The 14654-nt window shown below is 43.3% G+C and overlaps 1 protein-coding gene across 1 annotated transcript; it reads right to left on the bottom strand.

Annotated features, from left to right (window-relative positions):
• Positions 1-4044: 4044 nt before the first annotated feature.
• On the bottom strand, positions 4045-14168 carry si:dkey-110g7.8 (GTPase IMAP family member 8). The gene is made up of 6 exons (XM_015945426.3): positions 13939-14168; positions 10672-11227; positions 7175-7272; positions 6948-7079; positions 6187-6777; positions 4045-4349 (listed from the first exon to the last, which is right to left on the bottom strand). Exons 1-6 carry the CDS (start codon positions 13967-13969, stop codon positions 4276-4278), a joined length of 1482 nt encoding a protein of 493 aa, XP_015800912.1. The 5' UTR covers positions 13970-14168; the 3' UTR covers positions 4045-4275.
• Positions 14169-14654: the final 486 nt, after the last annotated feature.

The following is a 14654-nucleotide window of genomic DNA, read 5'->3' as shown; positions in this document are numbered from 1 at the left end:
ACAACCCGCTCGGCCTCCTGAGCTGCTGCTGCTGCCCCCAAATCTGAGACCAAGTCGAAAAACTGAGGGCAAGTCCACTCACTCGGCTGACACCACGTTCACCCTCAGGATGCTTTACTGGTAACTGATGAGAGGAGTGCCCACCTTTTCTTCTCCAGATGATTCTTTTATCTAGATCCCCCCAAATGACTTCTTAGCAGTCCCATCCTAGGACCTTTAGCGTACCAAAAGTCGGTCCTGGGTGTGCTTTTCTTTGCTTCTTTGAGAGGTGTCCCTCTGATGGACTCATTCTTGATCCTACCCATCCTCGCCACTCCCAAAATAAAGAAAAAAAAAAGTTCTTTGATTTAAAGAGAGCCTCAACATCTGGAGCTCTGCTAATTCTGCAAATCTAACAAAAACAGCAAAATGCAGAGAAATATATTAGCATTTTTATTGTAGTCAGATGTTTAAATCACCAAACACAATTTACCACACGGTCGGTGATATCACCTTGTGGCTGAATATACACAGTGCAAAATGCTTGGCTGAGAGCTTACAGTCATACCTATTACACACTGTAAATGTACACCGCCTATACGACGTACTCACAATGGGAGCGAGACTCTAAGACTTCAAAAGAAACATCTTGGTATTAAACTCTGACGTCATGCGTCGTCACAAAGAGCTGTGAGCCTAGGTCACGAGAAGCACGGCGTTGGTGAAACATACGAGCTGTAGCGGGGGCTTTCTTTCTGTTTTGTTTATTCCTGAACAAAAAAATAAATGAAACTTCGCAGCCTGGCAGGGGTATCCATCATGAATTATTCATTCTCTTCCATTCTGGAAATGTCAGTCCACCTTTTTTATTCTTGCAGATGTAAAATTTGGAATATTTTGCTTTCAAGCAAGAGCCAGAGGAGTAAAAAGCGAGGTTGCCTTCATTTCTAGGCACTCTTTTGTTTGCATGCGGTGTGTTAACATGCTTCTGACAGCAGAGTACACAATTACACAAGACTTTTGTTGTTGTTGTAAACATCACCACTGACGTCAGGAACGAATGGATGTAGAAAAGGGTTAGCAGGTAGTAAAAGGCCCGATGCGAGCTTGAATGGTTCAGGAGGTTATTTTGTTTCTGTAGCATGAATGCAACTCTGCTGCTGCAGGGCTTTGAGCCCCGCGTTCACGCTTCGATGCTGAGGCACGTTAAATGAATCTATCTTGTCGATATTTGCGCTGAATGCATGACCGTAGTAGAAGAGCTGCTCCATGGGGATCTGACACTGCACACGTCCAACGGCAGCCTACCTCCTTGCTTTTCTTGAGGGTAAAGGCAATAAAAAAGTCACAATTATTCTTCCTTTTTGTTTTTTAAAGAACAAAGTCTCTTAAAGTACAAACTCCCAACAACCTAAAGGCAGACGACCACAGGAAAAGTCAAATTTGATCTACTATTCCAACCACGCCCGCAGTTTAGCAAACAGCATCAATCAGCTTTCTATAAATGCGTCAGAATTTCTCGTAGAGGGATCAGCTTGACCCCGACACCCTGAGCAGACCCTAATAAAACTTTTTTAACGTCCTTCAAACGAACGATCACAGAGTGACAGCAGGCGCCACGCCAAAGCTATGTACAGGTTTCTGCTCCGAGGAGCACGCTCTCACATCTTTAACTTGAGCTCAGCGATTGGGACTGAGCGATGAGCATAAGTGGCACCTGTTGATGATTGTTAAAAGAGCAAGTCACCCCCAAATCAACTTTTTTTTTCCGATAAACTACATAAATGTGTGTCTAATCGTGCTGCAGACACGTGTAGTTTAGCACTTTAGTGCATTTTAGTTAAAAATATAATTTTCTGCCTAAAACTGTCAGTGTTGTGCCGTTGTCAGGTAAAAACTCTGCACTGCAGTTGAATTTAAATCTGCCATCGCTATTGGCTAAGAGGTACCCTAGAACGTTAGCTGGTACCATATGATGTCACAATGTCGTTGTGAGCCTGTGTGTGTATTTGTTAGCGGCTCGGACCTCTCGGTTTGCTAGGCAACAGCATTTGTTGCATTTTTCAAACAGGAAGTGGGAGTGGAGTAAGAATCTGGTAGGGGGTGACTTGCTCTTTAAAGACAAAACAAGGAAACAACTCCTCCTGTAAATTGTGTAATTGATGTGCACTGCAAAAACTGAGTTCTGAGAAAGTAAAAAAAAAAATTATATTTTAGACATTTTATCATATTTAAGCCCAACAAAAAATAATTTTCCAGAAAAATAGCATTGGCTTAAAGGGACTTTACGGAGTTTTGAATTTTTATGCTCGCGATTGCCCCCTCAGGCCAAAAGCGTAACGGCAGCTTCAATAGTAGGCTCGTGCACGAGGCGCACATGCTGTACGTGCACACTCTTAACGAAAATAACAGCTGAGACAGTCCCTTGTGTGTGTGTGTGTGTGTGTCGGAGGACAGAGGACAGGAGAACGTGCAGCTAATTAATTAAATAATTTGGTTCTGTACCTTTCTCTTCAGCACAGCCGACAAAGGTTTAAGATGGGTCAGTCCTCCTGCATGCTCAGATCATTCCCTTCCCTTGCTTGAAAAATTGTTCCAAAATGAAAGTTGAACCCACATCTTTTTTTATCTGTGAATTCAATGCCGTTCGGCGAGTCTCAAATAAAAATTTGGGCATCTTACTGTAAAAAAAATATACCATTAATGTAAAAAACTCTAAAATAACTATGCTCACACCCAGAATCAAACCCGGGTCTTCTCCACATGAGTCCCACGTCTTACTAGGTGAGCTAAAGTGCCAGCAATGTCTTCTGTATCTGTAATATTTATATCCTTGATGACAGCTGAAACAACGTTCAAAGAACGGTTCGGAGCGAAAATGGCTATTTTGTTGCTAATTTGCAGGAAATATTTAGAAGAAAGTAGCTAAGGGTCCTCAGAAATGTAGCTAGGTTTGTCACTAGGCGTTAGGAACAGCGACAAAGTCACTGAGTTGGCACTGCCTCTCTCTCTGCTGCTAAAGCTACGGATAGCAAATGATACGGGCTATGTCTGAGCGTGAACGCACATGAAGCAGCCTGCTCGACCCGAGCATCTCTCTTTTTCTGTGATTTTACAGAAAAACAGGCAATCACAGTAAAAATGCCAGGGCTCATTCTACAGGACCAGGGCATTGCAGGAGAATGTATGAAGAAGAAATGTATTATTTCTATACATGTTTTGGCTGTCAAACTTCCATAATGCCCCTTTAAATAAAGTAAATATTCTTAAATATAATCCTAAATTTTATGTTTTGAGTAAAAAAAAAATCTGCCAGTGGGGTAAGAAAAAGTGGCTTGGCTAGAATTCCTAAAACCAGAAAATAAATTTAAAACTAGATTATTTTGCTGGTTTTAGGAATTCTAGTCATATATTTTCTTACCTCATTGGCAGATTTTTTTACTCAAAACAAGAAAATTTGGATCATATTTGAGGATATTTACCTTATTTTGATGAATGCTATTTTTCTATAAAATAATTATTTACTTTTTAGACTAAAAATAAGATAAAATGTAAAAAAATATGGCTTTTATTTGACTTTCTCAGAAATTAGTTTTTGCAGTCTCATCCCATAAATCACGCAAAAACTGATTTCTAAGAAGTCTGCTAACAGCCTTAGAAATTAGCTTTTGAATTGCACATCTGTCACGTGATTTATGGGAGAAGACACACTGTAAAAGGTGATTTCTAAGATTTGAAGACACTCTGCTACTAGGCCACTGAGCTGGTAATATTAGATTTATTAGCTAGTTTTGAGAATTCCAGCCTAGCAACTCATTGGCAGATTTTTAAAATTCAAAAACCAGAAAATCTGATCATATTTAAGAATAATTAACTTATTTCAAATAATGTTTATTTCTGGAAAATATTTTTTTCTATTTAGACTAAAAATAAGATAAAACGTGTCCCTTTTACTGACTCAGAAATGAGTTTTTGCAGTGCGCTGCAGCACGATCCCGTGTGTAAAGTTTTTATCATCAGTGCAGACTGAACGTAGACGTGTTACTGCAGCTCTTGTGACTGGTAGCAGAACATCTCGCCCCCCTCTTTGGCTTGAAGAGTCCGTGTTATTTGGATGAGTCATCTGAAGCTAGTTAAGACTGAGTGAACAGTGGGTATGGTCTCTTGCTGCTAACGCTTGGTTCTTCCCTGAAACTATTCAGAAGGATCTCTAGATGAGGTTCGAGTTACATGAGGTGGTATTTGGATCTGATGAAGGCTTGGAGCGAGAGGAGGAGGCCAGATGACGCCCGCGTGTCACTGCAGTTGGCATCCTCGACAGTCGTCCTCTGGTTCAGTGTTATCAGAGGAGTAGGAGCTCTCCTCGCTCACTGTGAAATAAAACAGCTGTGTTAGTGTTTTCTAAAACAAGACAGAATGAGATTGGCACAGCAGAAGGATCATAATATTCTAATGGAGCATTATTATGTCATATGATGGGCTGTGAGGGATGCTTGATGTAACGGTGTTATTACACTCCACGGAAGACGGTTAAAGGCGTTCTACACTAGATTCTTCAGTAAATCTGGTGGTCTTCAGTATAAATGAATGCCTTGTGAGCCATTTTATGTGGAAATAAAGCTCTGGCGCTCCTGTTTCAAGAAGCAGAAGCCTGTCGGGGAAGTAGGGGGTGGAAAGCAGTAGGATTGTGAGTCTTACTGATTAATAATCTCACCTCTGATTGGGTAACGCGGCTCTTCCAATGCCTTTGTTGTCATGGTCTGAGTCTGCGTCTCCCCTCATGTTTCGCCTTATGTTCTCCATCCCTCTCTAGGTTCTCCTTTTGTGTCTCCTAGCGCCCTCATGTGTCCTTGTCTGCGTCTTCCTCTTGTGTCTCCTGGTGTTCCCCATTTGTCCCCAGATCTTTAGCCCACTAGGTTTCACTCCTTAGGCATCCCCCTCCCAGGTCCTGTGCTCCCTTGGCCCCCTTTTAGTCACGCCCCTGTAGTTTTTCTTCCTGTAGTGTTTTCCTTTTGTTTCAGCTTCCCCCTTAGAATATTAGTTATGGTTGCTGCCCTTCTGGTCTTTAGGTTTTTCTCTTAGTCTTTAGATACAGCTGTTCATGTTATTAGACTCTTTAGTGTGTTTTTCCCATCGGTGTTTGTGGTTTTTCTCTCCCCTTAGATTATTAGTTATGTTTCCTGCTCTTCTTGTCTTAGGTTTTATTCTTAGGTCTTGTTAGTTTCTTCCCCGATTAGTAATTATGTTCACCTGGTCTCTCTCTCCCCACACACCTGCAGTTCATCTCCCTCTCATCCTCCCCAGTGTATATAACCCTGTCTGTGTCTCTGTGTGTTTGTCGGTCAATTGTTTCTGTCATACTCGTCTCGTTGGCTCTCTAGTGTTTCCAGTGCTTCTAGTGTCTCTAGCTTCTAGTGTTTTTGGATCTCTTATTTAGTCATTTTTGGTTTTTGGCTCCCTGCCTTTTGGATTATCCCTGAAATAAAGGATTTCATTTCATCTTCCACCCCTGCCTCGTCCATCTGGTTTTCTGCATCTTGGGTCCTAACTTCCTCCCGAACCAACTTGTGACATTTGTTTGCTTTTCTTTCTCGGGCAACAACATGTAACGTGGTGTTTTATCTCTACTAGCACGAGCCAGAATGTGTTCCTCCATGTTGTGGAGACGCTAATGCTAACGGTTAGCTTCTACTAGCTCTGCTTTCTCCTGGCGGCTCATCCAACAACAGCTTTCTGTGGTCAAAAGCCAAGGTGGTTGAGACGTAGAAGAGACCGGCTTTTCCTGACCCCTAAATATTCCCGCCTGTTTCCTTTCTGTGGCGAATGCAGGCTACATGGGATGAAGACCATTTTTAACATTCTCCTGCACGTTCAACTCAGAGCAGTCAACCTTTAAGTTGGATCCGAGGCATTGACTGTACATGAACGGTGGACAAACCCTCCGTGACATCCCCCGTAGGGTTCTGAAGAGCTAAACTGAAGCCCAACGGGTGGTTTCCACCACCTCCATCTTGGACGCGTCACGCTTTTCGCTCTACACGTTAACAGAAGTGAAAACTAACCCTGGAAACAGCACGTACGACAACAGCCTTGTGTGAAAGCTACACCAGAATGATCAACTCAGAAGAAAAAGGTCCTCCGCTACACCTTTAAGTTGTAATAAATGTTTTTTGATTGGTGTAATATCTATAAAAGTGAAAGACTTACGCCACTCATCCTGGATAGGGAGGAACGCCCTGTCGCCGTTCTCCCTGATCATCTCCTCAATCCGATCCAGCAGCAGAGACACACTCCTGTCCTTCCCGGGGGTCTTACTGTCCAGAACATGGTAATAGTTCCCGCAGTACTCCAGCAGTCTCTGCAGCTCCCGCCCCCCTCTGAGGATGTGCTCCTCGATGGGCGTGCGACCCAGCCAGTCACCACAGCTGAACAACACCATGGTGTGGAGGCACGCGCTGTCGCCAAACAGAGCCTCAATGTGGGCAAGGAGCGTCCTCCTCTTCCTGGCGGTGAGGGACGAGACGACGGGCAGGACCAGCAGCAGGGTGTGAGGTCCCGGGCGCAGGAGCGCGGCCCCTCGCTGAGACTCCTGCCGGATTCGCTTTGGGGTTCGCCTCACCGAGAACCAGTCCCAGCCCGGGGTGTCGACGATGGTGACCCGTCGGCCGCACACCAGAGCTTGCCTCCGGAGGCAAAGCTCAGTTTCCTGACCAGACTCGAAGAAACGACGGCCCAGGATGGAGTTCCCCACCGAACTCTTCCCAACGCCCTTCCAGCCCAGCAACAGCAGCCGCAGCTCTGCACAGCCGAGGACACAGAAGATGTCAAAGAAGCAGAAACACAATTAAACCCGCAGAGAACTTCTCCCAGGGGGGTGGCAGCGGGGGCAACATTACAGCAGATGCTAACTCGCCCCTTCCCAGAGTGACTCACTCTCCTACACACACCAACTCAAAACTCCCTCCCACCTCTGGGCGGTCCTCCGATCATCTGCTCCCTTTGCCTGGCGTGCTCCTCCATCCTCATCCTCTCCTCCTCCAGAGCTCTCCGGGCCTGCTCTTCCTCCAGCAGGATCAGTTCGTTCACCTCAAAGTACCAGCCTGCAACGAGCCACCGCTGCATTATTCAGAGCACTGTTTAGGATGATCCCAACAGAAGATTCTGCAAAGCTGAATCTTGACAAAACCTGCCTAACCTTGGTTGTCTGTGATCATTTCCTCCACCTTCTCCATCAGCTCAGGTACTTGAGTGTTTTCCTCCGTCTCTTTACGAGTGTTATCAAAGGCGTGGTACCTGAGAGAGTCAATAATCATTTATAAGCAGAACTTCACCTAAATCTGCACATCAAAGGACTTCTGTGGCTCAAAAAGCATCTGTGAAAGTTCCTTCAACCCTTTAATGCTTCGCGGTTCTGTCTGTCAGTCTGTGAACACGAGCTCAGCTCACCTCAAAATGGACTTTTTGTTTCTAAATATGAACAAGTCAGGAAAACATCAGGAGGTAAAAGTTCATAAGGGGAATGTGCAGAAAACATTTAAACACCCTGAAACAAAACAGTGATGTCATTCTGGTGTTATTTCATCACAAGTATTCAAACTGGACAAATAGAATAAAAGCTAGAATATGCAATAAATTCAGTTTCTCAAAAAGCATCAAAATACATAAAAATGTTTTCTATGCAAACAAAAAGAAATGTTGTTAGTCTTAGCAAAGGTGAACAGAAGGATCTGGAGTTATGGTATCTGGACATCTCTCCTCTGATTGGCTAACAACTTAACTCTACCACTGACTCTGTTTGCCCTGCAACGTGAATGTTTTATTTCCACGAATAACACGAGCCTGGAGGAATTCTGCTGTGTGGTGGAAATGCTAATGCTAACTGTTAGCTTCTACTAGATGAGACATTCTCTGTTGTTTCCTGGACTCTAAACCAACAACAGCCTTCCCCCATCATGAGTCAAGACGGGTGAGTCAATGAATGCAAATTTTTAGTGTGAAATAGATCTGATCGACCTAATCTGAGCATTTCCTAACCCAATATGTGTAATTACCTAACCCTATATGTCTGATTACCTAACCCTATATGTGTTATTACCTAAAGCTACATGTGTAATTATCTAACCTTATATATGTAATTACCTAACCCTATATGTCTGACCACCTAACCCTATATGTGTAATTACCTAACCCTATATGTCTGATTACCTAACCCTAAATGTGTAATTACCTAACCCTATATGACTAATTACCTAACCCTATATGTCTAATTACCTAACCCTATATGTCTGACTACCTAACCCTATATGTGTAATTACCTAACCTTATATGTCTGATTACCTAACCCTAAATGTTTAATTACCCAACCCTATATGTCTAATTGTCTAACCCTATATGTCTAATTACCTAACCCTATATGTGTAATACCTAACCCTATATATGTAATTACCTAAGCCTATATGTCTAATTACCTAACCCTATATGTGTAATACCTAACCCTATATATGTAATTACCTAAGCCTATATGTGTAATTACCTAACTCTGTATGTGTAATTACCTAACCCTATATGTGTTATTACCTAACCCTATATGTCTAATTACCTAACCCTATATGTCTGATTACCTAACCCTATATGTCTGACTACCTAGCCCTATATGTGTAATTATCTAACCCCATATATGTAATTACCTAACCCTATATGTCTGACTACCTATATGTCTGACTACCTAACCCTATATGTGTAATCACCTAACCCTATATGTCTAATTACCTAACCCTATACAGGGTATCTGCAGGTTTAAGGGAGACAAATGTAAGACTTTTTAAGACCTTTTTTAAGGCCACTTTGACCAAATTTAGGCTATTTTAAAAATTAAATTTAAGCTATAATTTCCAGCTATAGCCTGGAACCTTTGCTAACCATGTCGCGAACGTGGGGATTAGCCATCCTGTTACCATTAAGCTTGTGTTTCCCCATGGCGCAAACTCCCACTAGCTTAACCAGCTAATGTGCTCATTTAAAATAACCCCCTTTCACAACCAACTGAATGTGTACGGTTCTGCTTACGCCAACATCATACACAAAAAATGCTGAACACTAACTAGAAATTCACGAAAATTTTATAGAAATAAAAGAATCTTGTTTATTGGGTCTTTGGTAATTTAAGACCTTTGGAAACTGTATTTAAGGATTATTTGTCATTTTTAAGGATTTTTAAGGCCTTAAATTTGGAAAAGCTCGTTTAAGACTTTTTAAGACTTTTTAAGGACCCGTGGATACCCTGCTATATCTCTGACTACCTATATGTGTAATTATCTAACCCTATATATGTAATTACCTAACCCTTTCTGTCTGACTACCTAACCCTATATGTGTAATTATCTAACCCTATATATGTAATTACCTAACCCTTTCTGTCTGACTACCTAACCCTATATGTGTAATTATCTAACCCTATATATGTAATTACCTAACCCTATATGTCTGACTACCTAACCCTATATGTGTAATTACCTAACCTTATTTGTCTAATTACCTAACCCTATATGTGTTATTACCTAACCCTATATGTGTTATTACCTAACCCTTTATGTCTAATTACCTAACCCTATAGGTTTGATTACCTAACACTAAGTCTGAACAAGGTCTTTACAATCTCCGTTCACCTAAATAAACTTTATAGAGCTGCATCTGTTACACGACCTTTAGAAACAGATCATTTATCATTTTTGATAAATATCTACTGAAGCGGATTAGGGCCACTAAAAGTACTTGTCTCTTTTCTCAGATTTTTAAGAATAACGTGAGAAAAGTAATCTCACTTTTGTAGAAGATCGAAATGATCTAAAGAGCCACTTGTGGTGCCAGAGCTGCAGATTGCGAACCCCTGGTCTAGCCAATGAAATATTTGCCCTTTTTTCTTCAGGCGGAACAGTGAGCAGCCTCCAGCCCAGACAAGAAGGCTGACAAAAAAGCGCAGTCCCGTACTCACACTTCCACACTTGCGCCCTTCAATTGCGCGATCCCGGCCAGAGGTGCGAGCACATAGGACAAGAGTCTCTGACCTTTTTTGGCCTGTGAGCTACTGTTACACAATGACAGGAGCGCTGCCACCATTCGATTCATTCACGTTGACTTTACATGTGTGAATATTTCTAATGAAAGTAGTTCATTTTAGGACAATTAATTGATGCTCTGAATGTTTTGGCAACAATGAATTTAAATTAATTTCAAATAATTGTTTGGTGGTTTGTTTGAAAGTTGTTAATATAGATTTTTAAAACAAGTAGCACGGCGACCAGCATCCCGGCATGCGTTGCAGTTGATGACTCAATGCTCCCTGACCCAATTTGGCAATTATTTGCACACTTGTGTACCATGCAAGAGAAGCCTTACTTTCTCCAAGAGCACTTCACAGAAGACCATTGGGTGCGGTGTGAGTATTGGGATTGGGCCAAAGAGCTCGATCTCTGAGGCTGCCTGGTTATATGAAACAGTGTAGACGAAGTATGTATTCACAGCCTGGTTTTTCTCCATCCAAAGATAAATACTGAGTGTCGGCACTCTATGGATCTGAGCTATAAGATCTGAAGTTTAGCATAATCCCATGTGACGACCCCCCTCCTATTTTTGTCACTTTGCTCTTTTCTTTCAGAGACACATTACATGTAAGGGAACCATGAGATATCCTACCTGCTCCCACATCGCTCCACCAGCCACTGCAAGGCCTCCCCGGTGTTGGCTATGTGCTCCTCTATAAACACTCCTTTGGTCAGCTTGTCCACTCCGGTAAAGAGGACCATGCAGTACCTCCAGGTCCCGCCACCCAAGGCTGTCAACTGCTCCTCTGCAGCCCTCCTCTCTTTGTCGGTGAAGGGTTTGGTGATCGACACCACCAGCAGGATGGCGTGGGGTCCGGGAGGGCAGAGAATGGCCCCCATGCATGGCCCCTCGCTGTCCAGGCTTGGTGGGGGCCGCGCTGGACTGTTTGACTCTGCTCCAGCATTGTCAGTTTCAGCTTCTTCATCATCTTCATCAGGGTCGGCGGGGATGGCCCATGTCGGCGTGTCGACCACCGTCACCCGCCGACCGTAGATCTCCGTCTGACCCACATTGCTGTGCGTGGTCTCCGTCCCGGCGTCAAAGAACTCATTCCCCAGGATGGTGTTGGCGGAGGAGGTCTTGCCTGACTGAGGTCCTCCTAGGATCAGTAATCGACGCTCAGGGGGGTGACGGCACCTGTGTTCCCCTGTGGCACAGAAAGATCAGGTGAGACCTCTTCAACAGGCGTAAACCTCGGCACCACCATGCGTCGTTGGTAGAACTGTTGCCTAACAGCTAAAAGGTTGCAGATTCAAAACTAACTTTCTGTGTGCAGTTAACATGTTCTCCCCACGCATGAGTGGGTTGTGGTCGGAGGGATCAGCAGTGCCTGTGCCTCTGCCAGTATGCCACAGGGGGCTGAGGCTACGATATAGCTCATCACCATCAGTGTGTGAAAGTCACGTTGGATAAGAACGTCTTCCAGAGAAGTAAGCGCAATCACAAAGACCGCGTTCACAAAACAAAAACCGTAACAATCCCCAGGACTTTTAGGAAAACACTGAAACTGACTAAATGAAACATAACTTTCTAAAATCATGAAGCAGGCTCTCAAAAAGCAATACGCTATAATTAAGAACAGAACCCAGAACGGCATCTAAAGCACTTTGTGGGCTGAAAGACCAAGTTCACTTCTTTATTTAATACTTCAGCAGGGGTCTCTAATATAAATGAATGCCTTGTGAGTCGATCCCAATGAAAAAAGCTCTGTTACTCCTGTTTCAGAAACCAGAAGTTATCCAGAGCTGAGCAGATGACAGCAGGATTTGGGGTTTTATTTCCTGAGATCTGGACATCCTCGGATCGGCTAACAGCAACACGACTCTACCACTGACTGTTCAAACATGGGTGATATTTCTCCACAAATAACACAAGCCTGAAGGAGTTCTGCCATGTGGTGGAGTTGCTAATGCTAACAGTTAGCTTCTGCTAGCCGAGACGTTCTCTGCTGTGTCCTGCACGCTAAACTAACAACAGCCTTCCATCGAGAGACAAAATGGCTGAGCTTTTCTAATCTATGAGTCTAATCTAAGAGACACGATGGTGGCAGTGTGATGGTCCGGGGCTGCTTCCTGGACAACTTGTTGTAACTGATTAAACCATGAATTCTGCTCTCTAGCAGAACATCCTGAAGGAAAACATCTGACCTTTGACCTCAAACAGCCTTTTCATGGTGGAAAACCCTCAAGCAGAGATGAATTACAACAACGGATCGAACAAAATCCCTCGACAGTGCAGAGAGACTCATTACGACCTATTACCGAAGCTGCCTAGTGTTAAAAGTTCCATCATTAGTTTGTTCTCCGCATTTGACCCACTCCCCGGGGGAGTGGTGAACAAAAACATTGCCACCAGTTGCCACCCTCAGTTAGGCTGTCCCCCTCTCTGCCAGTCTTTAAGAATCACCTAAAAACACACCTCCTCCACCTGGCGTTTCCAGAACATGTTTGATTTTGGCCCTCGTTTATGTTGAATTTATTTCACAGTTTTCATTGGTTCACTCAATCCAAATGTGTTTCACACATTTGTCCTGTACCAGAATGTTTCATCTATCTTGTAATTTGTAATTATATATATATATATATATATATATATATACACATATATATATATACAACAATTATAAACAAAATAAACCAAAGAAGGGATGAGTGAAATGTGTTCATGACGCTGAAGCACCAAAAACAGTGTTCTTGACTGATATGCAGTAAACATAACAAAATACCAATAAAGTAATAAATGTTACGTATATACATACAAAGTTATATATGTATACATAGGAATATGTATATATGTATCATAAACAATAACAACACTAAGAAAATAAGACAAAAACATAAAAAAACAACAAAAATATGCAAATGTGATGCAATCCAATATGGCTGCCACCGGATGACGTCATAATATGCAAATTATGTGGGTGAATTTGTTCCTATCACAAAATTTGGCTCATACTGAAGATTTTTCTAATTTACAATATTCCTCTATCTCTAACCAGATTTAAGCTACACGCTCTTTAAATAGTGATATAAAAAATCATATTTTACTGAAAAAACTATGGCGCCTAAAGGGTTAAGTCTCTGGTAGGGGGTGACTTGCTCTTTAAAGCTGAGTGTCAAGCGGGGAGGCATTGGCTCCCATTTTTCAAAGTCTTTGGTGTGACCCGACTGGGATTTGAACCACGACTCATACCGCTAGGCCACTGAGCTGATCAGTGTGTTACAGCCTAGGAGTCCGTTACATTTTCACATAGGACCATGGTGGTTTGGATAGTTTCTTTTGTATTAATTCTGGTTCTATTTGTCTGATTCTGATTTGTTTTCTTACTGATCGGAAACATTTAAGTGTGACCAAAAAGAAAACCCCAGAAAAGATTTGTTTCCTCGGGTTTGAACCTGCAGTCAGAGGAAATTACCCACACTTGTCTGCCTCCTTTCATTTAAAACTCTACCCTTCTCATGTCCTCCAACCCTGCTCCCAGCATGCCTCCTCTTCCTTTCATCATCCCACCACTGGAACAAGGTCAGGATGAGTACCGCTGGGCTACTTCTGGACACAAACAGAATATGAAATGCTGACAGCTGAAGTTATGTCACTGACTGACTGGCAGGAGAAGCGAAGAACGCCCCACGAGGGCGCGGAGATGTGAGGGTGTGAGGAGCGGAGGAAAGTTTATTGATTTCTCTCTGCTACACTCTGCTGATCAGGCTTTCTGTGAGGGCTGCTGATCTCTGAATGTGCAACAGTTCCTCTCAGAGAGGAACGCCGCAGGGCTCGCCTTGGATGAAAGGATGAAAGGAGCAGAGATGATGCTGAGCCTGAGCCAAGGAGTATGGCCAAGGATAAAAACTCACTCACCAGAGTCAGAGGCAGAGGACACAGCAGCCATCTTGTGGGTAGAACCTCTGGCTTCCTCCTCCTCAGCCAACCTCCTTCTCCTCCTTCTCGCCTCCACCGTGGATGCCTTTTCCTGCTTCTTCAAAAAGCCGACTGGTGTGCAAAGGGCTGCTCCTCTGCTCCTTCCTCCTCTTTAACCCTCATTCTGCTGCAGTGTTAATCACTCACGTCCTCAGCTCTGTGCCCTGGTCTCTTACACCCTCTTTGCTGCTTCTTTCTTTTCTCTTGCGTTTGTCCCTTTCCCTCCTCGTCCTCCAGCAGTCTCTTGTTTGGTTTTATCTCTCCGAGCAAGCTGGAAGGATTGTGCAATGCAGGGAACTTGATGCCAAAACCTCACCTGCTGCAGCAGCTTCAAGAGGATGTCTCATCATTTTTTTTTCTTTTTTTGAGGCAAAGCAGGGAAAGATGTTCCTCCCACTCTGTTGTATCACCCAGCAGCAGCAGCAGCTCGGTTGGTATTCAGACTGCAGTCCGGAGGAAAGATGGATAGACAGAAAGAGGGAGGGACAGAACCAGAACAGAGAGAGAGAGAAGGAGCGAGAGAAAGAGAGAGAGAGCGACTCAGCTCTGTTTACAGCTGGATATAATGTATTCCATCGTTGCTCACACACACACACACACACACACACACACACACACACACACACACACACACACACACACACACACACACACAC

This window comes from Nothobranchius furzeri, chromosome 12, assembly GCF_043380555.1.
Source record: "Nothobranchius furzeri strain GRZ-AD chromosome 12, NfurGRZ-RIMD1, whole genome shotgun sequence".
Lineage (NCBI taxonomy): Eukaryota > Metazoa > Chordata > Actinopteri > Cyprinodontiformes > Nothobranchiidae > Nothobranchius > Nothobranchius furzeri.
This window is presented reverse-complemented; position numbering and strand designations above follow the sequence as displayed.